Source organism: Dipteris shenzhenensis, chromosome 29, assembly GCF_047967505.1.
Source record: "Dipteris shenzhenensis isolate YYH24624 ecotype China chromosome 29, Dip_SZ_1.0, whole genome shotgun sequence".
Taxonomy (NCBI): Eukaryota; Viridiplantae; Streptophyta; class Polypodiopsida; order Gleicheniales; family Dipteridaceae; genus Dipteris; species Dipteris shenzhenensis.
In genome coordinates, this window is record NC_141624.1 from 35,307,503 (window position 1) to 35,324,933 (window position 17,431).

Sequence of the window (17,431 nt, forward strand, 5' to 3'; positions counted from 1 at the left end):
TATCCACAAAAATTTTTCTCCACATGGCACTGATGACCTCCTAAAGTGCAAGGCCTTGTCAAGAGTGATTGGTCATGCTGACATCAATCACAATGCTAACAAGGTCATTTTGGTGAACCGCATGGCTGCCCTCAATGCCTTTGGAACCAATTTTCAAGGTATAGCATTGACAGCATCAGCCATGTCCCTGGCCAGCAACGACAATAGCAATGACTCTCTATCGACTAGGTTTAGAGCTAGGAGTGTATTTGGGAATTCAAATCCCAATGTTCTTAGTGTTTTAGAGAAGAGAGAAAGGCTCTGAAGCCTTATTGTATAGAAATTTTATTTTATATGAATACAACTATAGTTTTTATACAATGCCCCATTTTGTGATCTTTTATAAATTTTATTTTATACTATCATTGTATTTTGTAACTTTAATTGTTGTTGGCATTAATATTTTCATTCACTTTTATGTTCAAAAGCATGCGATCAGATAAATATTTGTGCTATAATGGTCATTTCTAAGCAATCCAATAAGAATCTCACCGCACGATAGAAGGCAAATGTGTTCGGCATCACGCGGGGAGCCCAAAAATGGCAAAACCATATGCGCCATAGTGGGTTTTGCCATTTTTGGGCTCCCCGCGCGATGCCGAACACATTTGCCTTCTGCCATGCAGTGAAAATACATCATTTGACCACTCAAATTCACACTGAACTTGCATAAACTAATGGAAAGCATCACGTAACATGTATAATAACATGGGAACAGTAATAGAACATAAAAATATCTTTTATTCATTGGCCTTAAAGGGCAGAGATTTACAAAATGATTCAGGTTACACCAAATGAACCTAAACAACATCTAGGACCTAAGGGAGGGATCGGAGCGGATGCACTTGGCAAGTGCAAGGTCCTTGTCCATCATTGTTACTCTTTTGGCATGGATAGCACATAAATTCGCGTCTTCAAAAAGACCTACTATCATCTGCTCCCTTGCCTCCTGAATTGCTCCCATAGCGCCTGAAGTGAAATGCACATCACTCTTGTAATGTTGTGCTATTTCACATACTACACGCTGGAAGGGTGCACGGGGAATGAGATTGTCCACAGTGGTTTGGAATTTGCAGATCTCCTAAAGTGCCTTCACTCCTGATTTTTTGCGCCTCTTAATCTTTGGGGGACCCTGCACTGGCCTTTGGATATGGCTCCATGGCCGCTTGTCCGCTTTGAACTTCTTTCGCCTCTCTTGCAACCACCTCTTCAGACTCCTCTTCCTGTGTCTGCTGGGTCATTCGAGGTGGCCTCTCGTGCCTAGGGGTCTGCTTTGTCCTTGGTCTCTTTTCCTTTTCATGAGGCTGTGAGACAGTAGGATGAGGATCTTGCTCAGCTCGTACTAGAGGCTCCTCATATCTGATCATCTCGAGGCACAGGAGGGTTGATGGTGCTCTTCCGTATGGTCTGCTTGGTTGGAGGATTGGGGCCAAGTTTCATTATATCTATGAGCCCACCAAATACTTCCTCTTGTTGTGGCCCCTATAATCTCTCCATCTCCTCTCTTTGCCTTTCTTGCTCCCCTTGTTGGTCTAGATGCTCCACGGCAAGACCGCTTGGATCCTTCATCATGCTGGGATTCCTCATGGTGCTGAGATCCCTGGGATCCCCCATGAGAGTCGGATGGTGGGGACTTGCGTTGCTTGGACTCCTGACGATGAGAACCGCCTTCAGATCCTTGGTGATCATTGCCTTCTTGGCCACTGGGGCTTGCAGTAGTGTGTTCGAAGGCCATGGCATTATGAGGAGGACAACGGGGTAGTGTCTAAACGGCGTCCAGTGGGTCTAGCAGTTTGTTTAACTCGTGCCATAGAAATGAGGGATTTTAGGGTTTTGAAGTGCTTTATATAGTCTTTTTTAAAGCACTTTAGGGTTTTTCTTTTAAATTAGGGTTTTTTCAGTGCACCTCCTCCCCCCCCAGTCTTTTGTCACCAGTTCGGTAATACTTAATCTTCACCACTCTCCCTCCCAACCCACTCACCCCTCTGCCCTACCATGTTGCACATGCAATTCTGCAATTTCCAAACAAATTTGTGAATTTTGGAATCTATAATTGACTCAAAATAGTGTTAACTCTATTCATCAAACATTTTACTTTTGGGACTCTCTTAGGACCCAACGCCTCCCCTGTCTGACTCTACGTTGCAACCAAAGCGCAACCCCTTGGCTCCCTGTTGAGGACTTCCAAGTAGCACATCTCCTTGTCTTCTTGACATGTTGAACCACTTTTGCGAGACTTGAGACCTCTACATTATCGCGCTTGAGAGTCCTGGCCTCTAGACATCTATAAAACCAATCGAACATTTCGTGTAGTGCATTACTTCGTGCGATACCACCCCCATGCCTTGTATTCTTGAAGTATGCTGCCTTTGCTCTATAGTGTGATTTCTCCATTCCTTGAGTATTCCAAATGGACAAAGGGCCCCATTGCTCCATAAACCATGGTGCATGTGCATAAAGAATATGTTGTAAAGAAAAACATTGTATTAGAAACATAAACTGACTCAAGTTTAAAGCACGAAATTTCAACCTAAGGAGGATTACCATGTAATGTGTAATATGTGACTCCCCCCACGCTTCTACCATCAATGATATGAATTCTCCCAATGCTGTCCTGAATCTCTCATAATAAAGCTCATCTGTTTGACCTTGTCTAAGCAACTTTATAAATGCATCAAGCTTTGTCCACAGTTTTGCTCTCAAAGTAGCAATTCGCGGATGTGAAGCTCGATTTGTGGTGCACTCACACAAATCTTTCTAGTTTTCCCAACCTAGGGTGCTTTGAGCCAATGTATGTTTTTCTTTATCAGCATTGTGGTTGGACAAGAACCTCCTTGCCTTTCCTCCACCCATGGACACTTTAGCAGGAAGATTTTGTGTCTTTCTTGATTGTTTCTTGTCTTGCTTAAGCTTCACATTGCCTCCGTGAAGTCCCATTAGTGAGAGTAGTTCTTTAGCTTTTGCAATGTATTGTGCAGATACTTGCTGTGGCCTCAAATTCCAAGCATAAACTAGATGGAGATAGAGTAACTTATCAAGTATACACAGTTCAGCATGCAAAGTACACAGGTGTACCCGCTCCAATGGAATTGGTAGAACGGGGTCCCACTTGAGATCCTTTTTGTGACGATCAGGGGCTGCACTTTGGTTGCAAGGCAGGATGCCATTTTCCCACTGTAGGCTTTCCTTTTGCATCTTCTGAGAGTGGGTGCAATACAAGCATGTCCATTTTGCATCTGCACCTGTATCACAACCATACAAGCACTTAAGGGTCTTCAAATCACCAGCTAGATGCCATTCAACTTGAAATGTTCCATGCCCATCCACAATTAATGTTTTCCCTGCCTCTTATCTTCGAATAATCGATGGGATGCCGGTTCTCTCCAAAACCCACTTCAATGTCTCGTGGCACTCCTTTGGGGTCTCAAAGGCTGCAAGCCACCATATGTCCTTCTCAAATTGGACTGAGAAGCCCTACTCAACTTCCTCATCCCCTTGAGCGAAACGTAAGGCGTCGTTCATAATACAAATGCTCAGCCTCTGTAGCTTGTGCTCTTTTACCAACTAAGCTTCATCCATTTTTATAACAAGATGCTTCTTCCCTTGCAATCGAAGACTGTGGAGCACACTTTGAGGAGTTCCACTATATCCCAAAGAACGTGTGCTTGCATATTCTGCCTCCAGTTCTAGGTTCACATGGTACTTGTTGGATATGTCCTCGAATAGTGCCATGAGTACTTAAAGAGAGGTATCAGTGATGCAGGCTAAAATGTAGGGGAGAGCTGGCAAAGATGGAGCAGTGAGAGGGAGAGAGTAGCAAGGAAGAGGGAGGAGCTGAAGTAGATGAGGGCAAGAGGAAGAGGAGGAGAAGAGTAGGGCGACAAGTTTAGAAGGGAGGGAAGGAGTTGTTGTAGAAGGGAGGAGGAGGGGAGAGATGCTACAAGAGGGAGGAGGAGGGGAGAGATTCTGCAGGAGGGAGTAGCAAAGGAGAGGGATCCTAGGCAGCTGGAGAAGGAGGGGAGAGGAAGGAGGGAGGAGGAGCTAGGAGGAGGAGGAGCCAGAAGGAGGAGGGGAGAGGGAGGAGGGAGGAGGAGGAGCACGACGAAGGAGGGGAGAGGAGGAGGGAGAGGGAGGGAGGGAGAGGGAGAGGGAGAGGGAGGAGGAGGAGGGAGGGAGGGAGAGAGAGGGAGGGAGGGAGAGAGAGAGAGAGAGAGAGAGAGAGGGAGGGAGGGAGGGAGGGAGATTCGAAAATCGAAATTTGAAATTCAAATTTCAAAAAGTGGCCCCCTCCCCTCATTGATGGGGGGAGAGGTGGGCTCAAATGTGGGCTTAACCCACCTAGGTTGGGCTGGTTAGGCCTCTTTGGGACTCTCCAAGCCCCTTGCATTAGCCCACTAAGCATTTCTTAATCCATTCCTTATGAGGCCCTTTTGAGACCCCAATTCTCCCCTAATGATGTACATGATTATATTTTTCATAGCCTATATAGAATTCTGAAGTTGGTTTACTATTGAGCTAATGTTATGTGTAGAATTTATTTTAATGTATCAAGCTCTCAATTTGGAGAGAACCAAGGAACATATGCACCATCCAAAAAGAGGGGACTACATAAGCTCTATATATATATGTATGTATGTACGTGTGTGTGTGTGTATGTGTGTGTGTGTGTGTGTGTGTCTGTGTGTCTGTGTGTGTGTATGTGTGTGTATGTGTGTGTATGTATGTATGTATGTATGTATGTATGTATGTGTGTGTGTATATGTGTGTGTGTGTGTGTGTGTGTGTGTGTGTGTGTGTGTGTGTGTGTGTGTGTGTGTGTGTGTATATATGTATGTATATATATGTATATGTATATATATATATATATATATATACATACATATATATATATATATATATATATATATATGTATATGTATATGTATATATATGTTTATATATATATAGATAGATAGATAGATAGATAGATATCGCTATATATATATATATATGTATGTATGTATGTATGTATGTATGTATGTATATGTATATATATATATATATATATACATATAGATAGATAGATAGATATCACTAGCCAATAATAAACTCCATACTTGTTTAGATGGATCATATCTTGTCTCCAAATAAGAGCTTCATGACTTATGTTGAAGCCTACATGATATTTTCACATAACATAACTTTATGCAATTATTGTAAGTTATTTTGATTTGGATTAGCCCACAATTTTGTATGTGAGAGATCCACCCTCAAGCTTGGTATCTTAGACTATATAGTTATGGAGGAGAGCTGTTGTTATATTCTTGCTCTTGTATTGAGTTTTATGCCTACGGTGTTTAGGTATTAGTCTATAAATTATTATGTAGATACTAGTCAAAAGTGTTTGAGTTGATTTTCAGGTCAAAACACTCTAGTGTTACAGCTCTTACCTTAAAGGGTGAAAGATATAGCCAAACTTATCGATATTTTTACTAACACTAGTTTGAAAATTCCTACATTCGTCCTACTTTTGGATGGGTATTATATTTCTTGTTTGATCTCCACATCAAGAGGCTAGCAACTCATGTTCAATTCTATATATGATAATATTTTTACATAGAATAACTATAATGCAATATAGAGGTGTAAAATACCTAAGGCATGCACCTAAAAATCCCTAGGGCATACACCTAAAGTTGCATCCACAAACAATCTATTATATCAACAAAATAGAAAAAAGGTACGTTAGAGTTGGCAACATGGTCCTCAAAGAAATATCAAGACTACAAAAAACAACAAGATGAGAATGCATCCTTGAACGCTGTCCCATTCAATGCACACCAACAAGAAATGTTGGAAGATAATAACCCAACTCCAAAATGAAATAAACAGGGCTAGATGCTATGGAAAGAGGAAAGCTAGGGCTATGTAGCATGCACTATAAATGCTCTGTCCATTATTTGTTAATTTCTACATTGTTAGATTTGTGAAGTGTGTTTGAACAAGTGTGTAACGCTTGCATCAGGATAGTTGGACAAACTTTACCGAGCAAGTATGTGGTCTTACATTCTTCTATATGTGTTATCCTTGCATGGTAAATGGGATTCTTAGCCAGCATAATAGTACTTATGTTGTCATAGTAGATCACTACTGGACCATCAATGCATACTCCCAACTCATGAAGAAGCAATCTCAGCCAGTTTCTTCACACGCTGCTATGGCAGCCCCTCTATAGTCCGCTTTGGTAAGAAATCCTTATAGATCATTAGGGATTTGAAAATCAATTTATGAGAGGAGAGCTCATGTAAAAAGTATCCACTTAGCACACTTGTATGATAGGAGATGTTCTCTATGGTAAAATGACAATATCATGTTGATTACTTTTACACAAGTTTGTATTTTTTGTGCATAGCTTTTAAACTCTAAGTTGACATGAGAAATTGGGGAGAGTGTGTTTAAATTAATCTGTGAATGTGTCTCACCCCATGTCCACGTAGTCTGAGCATTGTTCGTGCTGACTTTTTGTGGTTGTATACTCTATATAAGTTAGTTGTTTAATTCGATTCCTACCAAGGAACAAATTATGTAGCTACTAAGAAAAGTTGATATCTATGGCAATTCATCTAATTTTAAGCTAAAGGACCTTCAAGATAATTTTCCCTTTTTATAGGAGTTTTCTGGTTATTTGGTCAACACAACTCTAAACAACTTCAAAATCATCATATTTTACATCTTACAAGTAAAATCACAAATTATTTAGTACTTCCCCACCTAGTGGACATATAAAGTACATGGGTGCATGTGTGTGTGCACACGCACACGTGCGCGTGTATGTGGCACATGTGCACACGCGCACACACGTGCATGCATGCACACCCCTTTATATGCATATATACAATTGTGTGTGTACATGTGCATGTGCATGTACGTGTGCATACGTTGTGTAATATGCACGCATACATGTCTACATGTGCATGCACACTTGCACATGCCCACATCATGTGTATCAAAAAAAGTAGTACTTTCTCTTAGAGTTTAGCTAAATTTCACTTCACACATTAAATTTCACTTTTTAAGGGGAGAGCATATGAAGAAACTACAATAGTTTTAAATGAAAAATCTAAGCAGGCTACCTATGACTAGATACTATATATTTACTTATTATTGCATTCAAAATGGTGTATACAAGATCTATAGTACGATACATAGAAATTATATGCTAAGGAATAAATTATTATATTCCCAATCTTCTACAAAAAAACATATTTATATTTTATTAAATTTTGCTCAATAGCTCGCTAGTACAAGCTACAATCATATATGAGAAAATTACAATGTTAAAAAATGTGTATAGAGAGGTTCTTTAAATGAGAATAAACAAGATTCTCCTCTTGATGTAATAACACAAAATCAAAATATCATGATAATAATATATATATTACATAAGACAAGTAACTTTTGAAGCTTTTTAACCCAATCCTTTTTTCCTAATGTTTGAACATACTTTTGCAAGCTATTGTGGAAAGTATGGCTCAAGCACATAACACAAGCTAGGGATGCCTTCATTGGTGCATGAGGGGCTGTAGGAGATGTGAATATCTAAATATATGTTCTAGGATGGTTGTGGAAAGTATGACTCAAAATAGTTGCTCTTTTTAGGGAACATTTTCTAGCATTCAAAGGGTAGACTTTATTTCTTGAATATATCTTTTGGATAAATAGTATAGATATGCCTAAAGTAAACATTAATATCTATTTCATTGAACATAAATGTTTGCATAAGTGCTAAATATTAATGTCATTATAAAATATATTTTTAAATAACTTTTTTTAATTTTACTTAGGTAAATAATTATTTGTTTTACTTTTTTTACTTAGGTAAATAGTTATTTGCTTAAAGAACTATTTACTTAAATAACTATTTACTTTATTTTGTACTCTTGTTTTGTTTCAAAAGATCTATAAAATAATAGTAGAAGAAGGGCAATCGGGTTTAGAAAAGAGACTCGACAACAATTTAGCTTTGTATCGAGCTAGTAACTATGGAAGGCTTCAGTTTTGATCGGCGTAACACCGTCTCACCCCTCCCTTCTCATTGCCGTGCTCCAAAAAAAGAAAGTTTTATTGCTTGGATCAAAATTGATTCTAGAAGTTGAAATTATTTAAATTCTCAAGATAAGAGGTTATCTCATGTAGTATATTGTAACATTGAGTGGAGGCCAAATCACAAAGTGACAAAATAGTAGATCAATCTAAATGGTTTTAAAATTTGAAAGCACTAAACCAACAAAAGCAAAAGCCATGAGTTTTAAACAATTTAAGCCCTTAGCTTGACAACATTGTAGCATCCCTCCTATACTTATATAGGAAATTCTGAATTTTTTTCCAAAACTAAGATTCTACCAATCGATATTTAGTAGGACACCATGGAATTGCTCTTTCAACTACATAAAGAGCCCTCATGATCTATCAAACATTGGTCGAGGTCAATTGTTATGTTTGGACAAATAATGCCAATGCATCAGTAAATGAGATTCGCTCTAGGATACTCCCCAATGATGTATTGCCAAAGTTGCGCATAAGCTGATGTAATCCTAAAGACACTTCTTCCTCATCCCACAACTACAAATAAATAGGCTTCGACTTGTTGCAAAAAGCTGCAAATAAATCAGTCTAATCCACATACGCATCCTTGTAACTAAAAGCAAGAGCAAATAGAAGTAGGGTGGAATCTAAGGTGAGTTGCCAAACCTGTATTTAGAAAATGAAGACACTTGTCAGCCATATTTTTGTTGTTTGTAAGGACAGCTTCTAATTCAAGTTGAGCAAAGTTACCATTCAACTTACCAAAGAGTGAAAGACCCAGGATTGTGCGCTTCTAGTTCAAGCTACCAAAAGTGACCATTCAATAGTAGGTAATTTCTGAAAAAGAAAGTGCAGGGTCACCATTACTTGGTAGCCTACAGGACTAACCTTCTATGAAGACTCATGAGTGCATATAGGGACACAACAGCACGACCACCACATATATTATACATTCACACAGTCCGTCCGCAAGGGAATCATAGAACACTCACAACCACTACTTTTATAGGTCTGAATGCGCACATCTCAACCTGAAGAATACCCCTGCATTACCAGTGCACAGGATAACTGTACACGCTATCAAAGCAAAAGTATTAGAGACATGCACCTCAAGCAAGCCAAGCGTCACAAGGGCAGCCAACCCAGTTATAAGAGTGTTCGTGAAAGCTTTGAGGCAGAGAGAAATTATACAATACCTATGCGACTTAACACATTTACTGGCCACACTGCTCATTCAAAGGCAAATGCTCACATTGCATACCAAGAAATACAACATTAGTGAGCGTCAAAAGCATAAAATGTAGGGCTCAACACAACAGGGTGTCTCCTTTAATATAGATGCACCGAGTCATGGCCAAGTAATGAACAAAGTCTCGTGGACCCATTGCTTAGTAACCAATGCTGCATCTAAGGGAAGCCATCACTTGCAGCCTGTTCACATTCTTACCTTATTCTATACAGAGAGATTTATCAGAGAGAACATCCCCCAAGTTCAAAGGACCAACAACGTAAAAAAGTAAGCCGATCCAATCTTTAAAAGAGGAAACGAACAAAATGCATAACCAGGATCACCACAGCTAATGTGGAGCTCAAACCTACATGAACTCCCCAGGAACCAGTCAAGCCACGGTTCAACTCATTAGGCATGAGGATAAACCACAACCTTCCTCAACGAGCTACCAAGAAGGTGATCATCAGTCTTGCGCCAATCCAAACTACAGAATTACCTTAGGTCCAAAGGAGACCACGTGAAAGTAGAGAGGTAGCATTCTAATTCCTATCTAGAAACTGAAAGCAAGTATAGCCGATCCTGGAGAGCATAGAACCAGTTCCAACAGATCATCTAGGGGAAGAGACGTCTGACTGAGAGAAGAAGGTCTTAGGTAAACGGAGGCTTGGAGATGGCAATCAGACGCATCTATCACGGACAAGTTACATTACGAGGTAGTTCGTCCTACGTGATTGAGAAATCACCAAATAAGTATACAAATTTTTCCTTATACTATCAGTTTAGGGAACCACAACAAGAAGCAAAGAGGCTCTCCGACACACCAAATCCAGAAGGAAACAGTGTGACGGACAAAACTGTTATCATCTCCTCACTATACGACCAAGAGAACCCTCACGCTAATACAAAAAGGCTAGAAGCATCGATAGAACCACTGAATACCGGTTCATAGCGAAGCAACCTGGGGTCAAGAGTGATCTTAGCCAATCAAACTTGAAGATACCAAAAGATAGCCTCACCTGAGAGGTCGAAGACTAGTATCAACGATGCATGACAATTCTATAGCTTCGATTGAGGGTGGAGCACCAAAAGATGCCATTTTAGACACGAACCAGGGGATGGGAGGGAAAAGAGAGGGTCAGGAGCGTAAGAAGCTGCCAACGCTCAAAACTAGCCGCCCACAAGAGAGAATGGGAAAGAAAAGAGGGAGACAAAGGCAAGGGAAGGTAGAAATGGAAGGGGAGGGAGGAGGAGCAACAGAAGTGATCGAGAAAAGATGAAGGGACGCCTCTAAGGGGAAGAGGCAAGCTCGTAGGAGGGGATTGATAATGGAGGCAAAAGGGGATGTAACCATTTGGTTTGCTTCCATGGAAGGGGTTTAAAGCTAGAAATAGGCTATGCCAAGGTACTAAGGGGCTGTCATGCTCATAAATACCAATTTGGCGCTTAGCCATCCACCACCTGGTTAGTGAAAACGCCTTGGGATCCAAGCTACACGCTCGAATTAGAGGAGTGGGATTCCAAGGAGGAGAAAGAGCACATGCTCTCTTACATTTAAAGACTTCTTTGTCATTATTCTTCCACATTGCTGCCATACGAAACACTATGGAGGGACAATAGATAACAGAAGGTGGGATGTACCAAGAGAGAGCTTGCTTAACTTTAATCATGCCTTTTTTTTGGCCAAGGGATATCACACTAACATAACCATTCCTCTTGTGGAGAAAGGAAATTATTCTATGACGATTAGCACACCATAATTTTTTCACATGGAATAAGACCAAACACGGTGTCAAGGACCCCAAGGGAAAGAACTGGACACCCCATTAAAGCCAAGCCTCAACTCCTAGGAGAAGGTGCACTCATGGGATAGTGGATCCAAACCATGGTGATACAAAGGCCACATTGGAGGATAACCGAGTCATGCTAGGACTTGGAGGGATATACATCTACTTTGTGTTCGTACGTATGTGTACACTAAGCCAACATAATAAGTGTAAGTGATTGAGTGACAGCGTGTACATGTGTGTGAGAGAGAGTGAGAGAGAGAGAAAGACTGTGTGTGTGTGTGTGTGTGTGTAATTCCAGGGGCACAGTGTTTTCTTGCACACGCATATGTTGAAAATTCATACTTCATGCCCAGGAATTCTCAAAGTCACCTTTCTCACTTGATGCATACACTGAATGACTTTGGCACAGCTGCTGGACTGTAAATCAATTTTCAACTTCTAGCTTTGAAAGAAGCTGATTGGCATGCACTTCTCTGGCCAGGTCACATTATCTCTTCCCACGCTATTGTGAGGCATTTAGGCTACCCCATTGGCTGGAATATTACTCCGCAACAACAGCTTAAATGGGTGCTTCAAAAGATCAACAAGAAGCTGGAATACTGGCATTTGTCTACTTGGCCTTTACATGTTCGACTTTGGATAGTACAGTCCATCATTATGGCATATGTGCAATTTTATTTGCCTCTTCTTCCCTGGTCTTTCAAAAATTTGGCTTCCTATATGTCTCAGGCTATGGAGATATTTTGGAAAAGCAAATCTCATAAAAAGGCTTTGCGACTACTACCTATGCAGTCTAATTGTTCACCTAAGACTCATGGGGGGCTGAATATTCTCAATCTCCAGGTTCATATGTTGATAAAAAAGAGCACTATGATTGCTGATTTTTTTCAGCAAAAACAGCCATGGGCTATTATGTTAGCAGCAATGTGTGGAAACATGGCGTCTCATGCATATGGGCATTGGATTACAGATCACTGGGAAGCAGTCATGACCACATTTCAGGGGAAAATTCCTGGTTGCCCTGTTTCTAATGCTTTTATTCATGATTGGAAGAGAATTCTCTCATATGCAAAATGGACAGGTGCTTCTTCTCATCATGGTAATTCTCTTCGTTTGGAAAGCATCCATTGGATGCAAGGTGTTTGAATCGCCTCTCGCTTTACAGGCACCTATTAAAGCATACAATCTCATGAAATTGGGCATCAGATTTGTTGGCGATGTTGTGGATCAACAAGGTTGTATGCTTTCATTTCCACAAGCTTGCACGACATTCTCCTTGGGTCTACATCATAGGTCCATTTGGAGAACTCTTTCAACTATGTTGCAGCCAGTTGTTCCGGTCCCTCCACTGTTTATACAGGACAGATTACTGGACTAGAAATTGACTTCCTTACCTCCTGCTACTCATACGCTCTCAATGCATAATTTGACCTCCTCGAAGGTCTACAGATTTCTTCTTCCACCGCCTTGGTGGCAATCACGACTCATGAAAATCTGGAAAGCCAAATTGCCATTGAAACAGAGGTTTTTCTTTTGGAGATGTATAGTGGGAGCTTTTTCCATTGGGGCGAAATTGGCAGCACGCCGCATTGCTTCCCCCTCCTGTCCCCGTTGCTCTCATCATTGTGAAACAGTTCCTCATTTATTATGGTCTTGCCCACACTCGCATATTGATCACTCGTATTTCTCATTTGCTGCGGCTTCGGTTTCCCTCCATCAGATTTGGGAAACTTTTCTGGATGTTTGGATGCCTCTCATCTCAGATGTCTCCATTCCTCCTCTTCTTTCACTGGACTCGCTTTTGGGTACTACGGACCATTTGGACTCAGAGACTGCATTCCAGGATGGGTCAACAGTTTCCTCAAGCATATATTTTCTTCAAAATGTCCCTCAAGCAATCCTTATATGACAGTTTTGCTGCAAGGGACTTGGATGCTACTAGCCTTGAAGTGTTCTCTATCTGTTTTTGAGTTTTTTACATTGGGCTCTAGTTTGGAGTCTAATGTCAGTGTGTGGAAGACTTCCCAGATTGTAAGTTTATGAGAATATAGATACACTGGATTTTACCAAAAAATGTGTGTGTGTGTGTGTGTGTGTGAGAGAGAGAGAGAGAGAGATTGCTGTGTTTGCAAGGGTATTAAGTAGCTCCATGGAGAAAACACGAGGCCTAGGGCAGGTCTGTTAGATGCTATACAGAGAGAATCAGGGACATTTGATAACTTTTTCCCTCTAAAACACCCTCACTCCGTATTTAAAACACCAGGCACGTTTGGAATCCAGCATATACCATCCCTAAGTTACACTTGCAGCATTTAATCTTCTAAAAATATCAATATATCATTGCGAAATCAAAGATTTCATAGTGAACTCTATCTCAAAGCCTAATCTGCATCCTTGGTTAGCTCATAGTGATAGAGCTTCATAAAGCAATTCCCGCACTCCTACACCATGCATACTACTTCAGAGAATGATGTGACGAAATACGATACTATTTCTGACTTATTCACAGAAAAATGATCTTTTCACCTGCTGCTTCACATGCTATTTCAGAGAAAGAAAGTGACAAAATACAATGCTGTTTCTGTTCATGGAAAAACGATCATTACATCTGCTGCATTATTAGAACAGGGCATAACTAGTCGTGAAATCATACCAGGTTGCTACTACTGCTTCAATAAGTAGGAATTTTATTTAGCAACATATGATGATAAAAATAAACAATAATAATTCGCCTTTGAGATAATAACTATAGCTCGTGGTTCAACCACCAACATACAAGCTTCAAGATTGAAATTGCTACTGCGCTTATTGCTTGCTTCTGCATGCCTCTCAAGAGTCAACAGACCTCTGCCCCTTGCAAGGAACATTCAACTCCCTAGATAGGGCTCAGAGGCCCCAAAAACTTTCAGCCTATAATGAAGAATGCTCAGGACTACTCCTTGATTCATCCAAAGCATGCATGCTGGGCACTGTACCAAAATGCATTTCTCATTCTTTTGAATGGTGCAAGAATAAATTGTCCTCTTTCTTCAGAAAATAATAGTGTCATCCACAAAACATGAGGACTGCAAGTCTTTGCTCAAGTATGACCATGTACCTGATGGAGAGCATACTTTACTACCTCGTAAAATGAAACTACAATTCCAACAGAGGGTCCTGCACGTGCGACACGTGGAGCTACTCCCATGAACAAGCCTCGGAAACCCGCTTCCCTGTTACAAAAAGGCAAACAGGCCTCAAAACTAAATTACAGCCTGCCCCAGACACAAACTGCCCCTTGACAAGCAGCACAGATTACAAATTTGTCTCTTACCTCCACACTTGTATCATCACCTGTCTCGTGCTACCTCTCTGCACCTTTGCTGGATCCTTCTGTTAAAAACAGAAAAAGGTAGCCATCAACCCAATATGCTCTCCAAGAACCATAGCTTATGTCGAAAACTAGAATTCAATTGAGAGACCACTTGCAATAACCCTTGCAGATCAAAAATCACAATGAGAATTCCACACACGTAGCCAAAAGAACCTTTTCTGTAGCCCTTTTTACCTCAATTTGCCGCCGTGTTTTGGCCACATCTAGAGGACAAGTAGCAGCTGCAGCAACACTGCCAGCAATAAATCCAGCTGAAAAATTTGCACCCAGGACACTTGCTGCGCTAGCTTCTGAACCCACCCATTGAATGAACTCTCTCCTTAGCTGGCAGCATTCCAAACATGAGAAAGTCGTGAAAACATAGCAGTTGTAAGAACCACTCCATCAAGGTGAGCTTTTCAGAACAATACAACTGTTACAAATCCCAAAAGAAAAAAATCCCAGCAAATCCTCCTCTCCCAACGAGTCCCAATATTGCATGAAACATCTGTGCATCTCTTCCAAGCTTCAAAACTTTTTGGAGCATTTCAAAAAAAAAGGAGTGAAATTTATTACCTCAAGTTTCCTAGTGGACCTTTTTTAAAACAAATCCTACATCCTAAACACTGCACATTATGCAGATTCGGACAAATGATACACCACATACTTAAAAAAAGCTTATAATGGTCGAATTCACAATAGCATTAATGCTTCACAATGGGAGACTTCACAACATACGTGCATGCGTGCATATATATACATGTGTGTGTGCATAATGACCAAACATGTTGAAACCTGACGAAATGTTTCTAGCAGAAACGTTTCCACAAAACATGCAAAACTAGCACTTCCAGACAAATGTCATTTTCTATATAAAAAAATAAAAAAAAAGTTTCTTTTTTTGGGTGCTGGGTGCACGGGGAGTTGTTTCTTATATGTGTTATATGTTCTTGGGATTTTATCATGTGTGTATGCGCGCGCACTGTACCCTATAGTTGTGCATGTGTACTATAGTCTATGTATGTGCACTATATTGTGTGTGTGTGTGTGTGTGTGTGTGTGTGAGAGAGAGAGAGAGAGAGAGAGTTGAACTTTGATTTAAATTTTAAACTATGCACTATACTACGTAGTGTGTGTGTGTGTGTGTGTGTGTGTGTGTGTGTGTGTGTGTGTGTGTTTTGTATGGGTTCGGTATTGGGCACTATGGACTCTCTGCAAAGATAGAAATCATAGTGTTAGAAATGACCCAACAGAGGGTACACACAATGGAAGACTTATAGTAATGCCCAAGAGCTCACACAGTGTGCGTGTGCGTGTGGGATGTGGAATCACAAACTTCTTTACTTAATGTGAGTCACATAGATTTTGCAGACTCATTAATAGACAATGAACCAGCCAGATAGAGAAACCACCAAAATGATATATTTCCGTCCAAAACTATGGACACAATACAAAATAGATAGAACCAGAGTCCCACCAATGGTGTGGTCCTCTAATCTAACCACAAGGTCCTTCTCCTATCAGCCAGTTATCTCTAGACTCGAGTCCGCGTGCTCCACCTCGAGCGTCTGTAGACTTTCCGTCCAGTGTGTTCTTCTCCACCTTACTGCTTGTGAATCAGCCTAGGTGGGCAGCCCTTGCCAAGCTTTGTCTGCAGCACACAGGTCCTTGTTCCACTGATCCAACCTGCTTGTGAATGGCTGCTCCAGAAGGTATGATGATCTCAGCACCTTGCTGCCCTAGAAGACAGCCAAGGTCCAGCCTCTCCCTAGAGCTAAGTCTGCAGCACCTGTTGCACTGTCTCACCTCCTGTAGATAGGCCCAGAGAGTAGGCTTCCTGCTGCTCCTTTCTGCCCTGGAACTGCTGGCTGCTGGATGATGAAATGAGGGAAGTGCCTCTCCTTTTATAGGCCTCAAGGCCCTTTCAAATGCACCGACCAGCCAGCCCTAAATGGGCCGACTGGACAGACCTGGTTGGCTGGCCCAACCGACCTGGTTGGCTCAGCCCAACCAGCCCTATATAAGGGCCCTAGCCAGGCCCTTTTGGGCTGCTGCTAGGCTCCCCTTTGCTGCTGCTCGAGACCCTGCTGCAGGCTGTATACCTGCCCATAGACCCCCACTATGCTGCGCTATTTCTTGGCTGCCTGATCTGCCCACACGTGTGCACCTCAGCTCCGTACTGTTCCGTACTGTTGCTGACGTCATCCGTGAGCTCATGGCCTCTTCTCTTGGGTCCCTACTGCTGTCCTCTGCTCCACCTTATGCTCCTGCAGATCAGCCAGAACCCTCCTCTCTTCTTTCAGGGCACATCCTGCCCAAGGTCTCCCTCCCCCACGCTCTCCTCATATGGGGGCTTACAGATGGGGAGGTGACCATTCCAACACAAAGTCTTTGGTGACCCTTTTTTCCCCCTGTACTCCTTCAAGCGCTCTTTGCAGCAATCTTTTTTTGATTGCTTGCAAATAGGGACTTTTGATCATGATGTATATTTGTCACATCTTGAAATCTTCTCTTGATGTACTTGAGCCCATCCTGCTTTGGGATTGTGATTTTGTAATATAAAAATAACTCTTTTCACCCCCAAAAAAAAAATGTGTGTGTGTGTCTAACATCTGTTGTAAGAGATTGTGGACGTGGGGAGCTCAAAAACGTGAAGCTATGCTAAAATAAGATTGCAAGAATGAAGTACAGGAGGGTTGTCAACATGACAAAACCCTAGGGTGAGTCGAAAATTGACTATATCGCTAAATCAACCACTAACTATGGTTAGGAGAAAAAACTTAGAAGGAAAAAATGCATCTAACCCTCCTAACTAATACATTGGCCACTGCCTTAAATAATATCAATCACAAAACGAATATAAGTTCAAAGCTTTGCAAAAAGCTTCAAACTTTTCATGGGGTAACTTTGCTTTGGTGAAGATAATTGCCACACTTGCGAGAAATCTTAGCTGTGCGT

At 41.2% G+C, this 17,431-nt stretch overlaps 1 protein-coding gene across 4 annotated transcripts in view; it reads right to left on the reverse strand.

Annotated features, from left to right (window-relative positions):
* Positions 1-13,736: 13,736 nt before the first annotated feature.
* Positions 13,737-17,431, reverse strand: part of LOC147882760 (mitochondrial carrier protein MTM1-like) — a 63,416-nt gene continuing 59,721 nt past the window's right edge. For 2 of the 4 annotated variants that reach the window (XM_087400334.1, XM_087400337.1), the window contains exons 9-12: positions 14,669-14,818; positions 14,435-14,493; positions 14,219-14,333; positions 13,738-14,090 (exon numbers count right to left, since the gene is read on the reverse strand). In XM_087400334.1, the coding sequence (XP_087256460.1) occupies positions 13,989-14,090; positions 14,219-14,333; positions 14,435-14,493; positions 14,669-14,818 (426 nt within the window). In that variant the 3' untranslated portion in view covers positions 13,738-13,988. Of the gene's footprint in view, positions 14,334-14,434; positions 14,494-14,668; positions 14,819-17,431 lie in introns of all 4 variants that reach the window. The other 2 variants (XM_087400338.1, XM_087400336.1) reach the window with 2 other exon arrangements.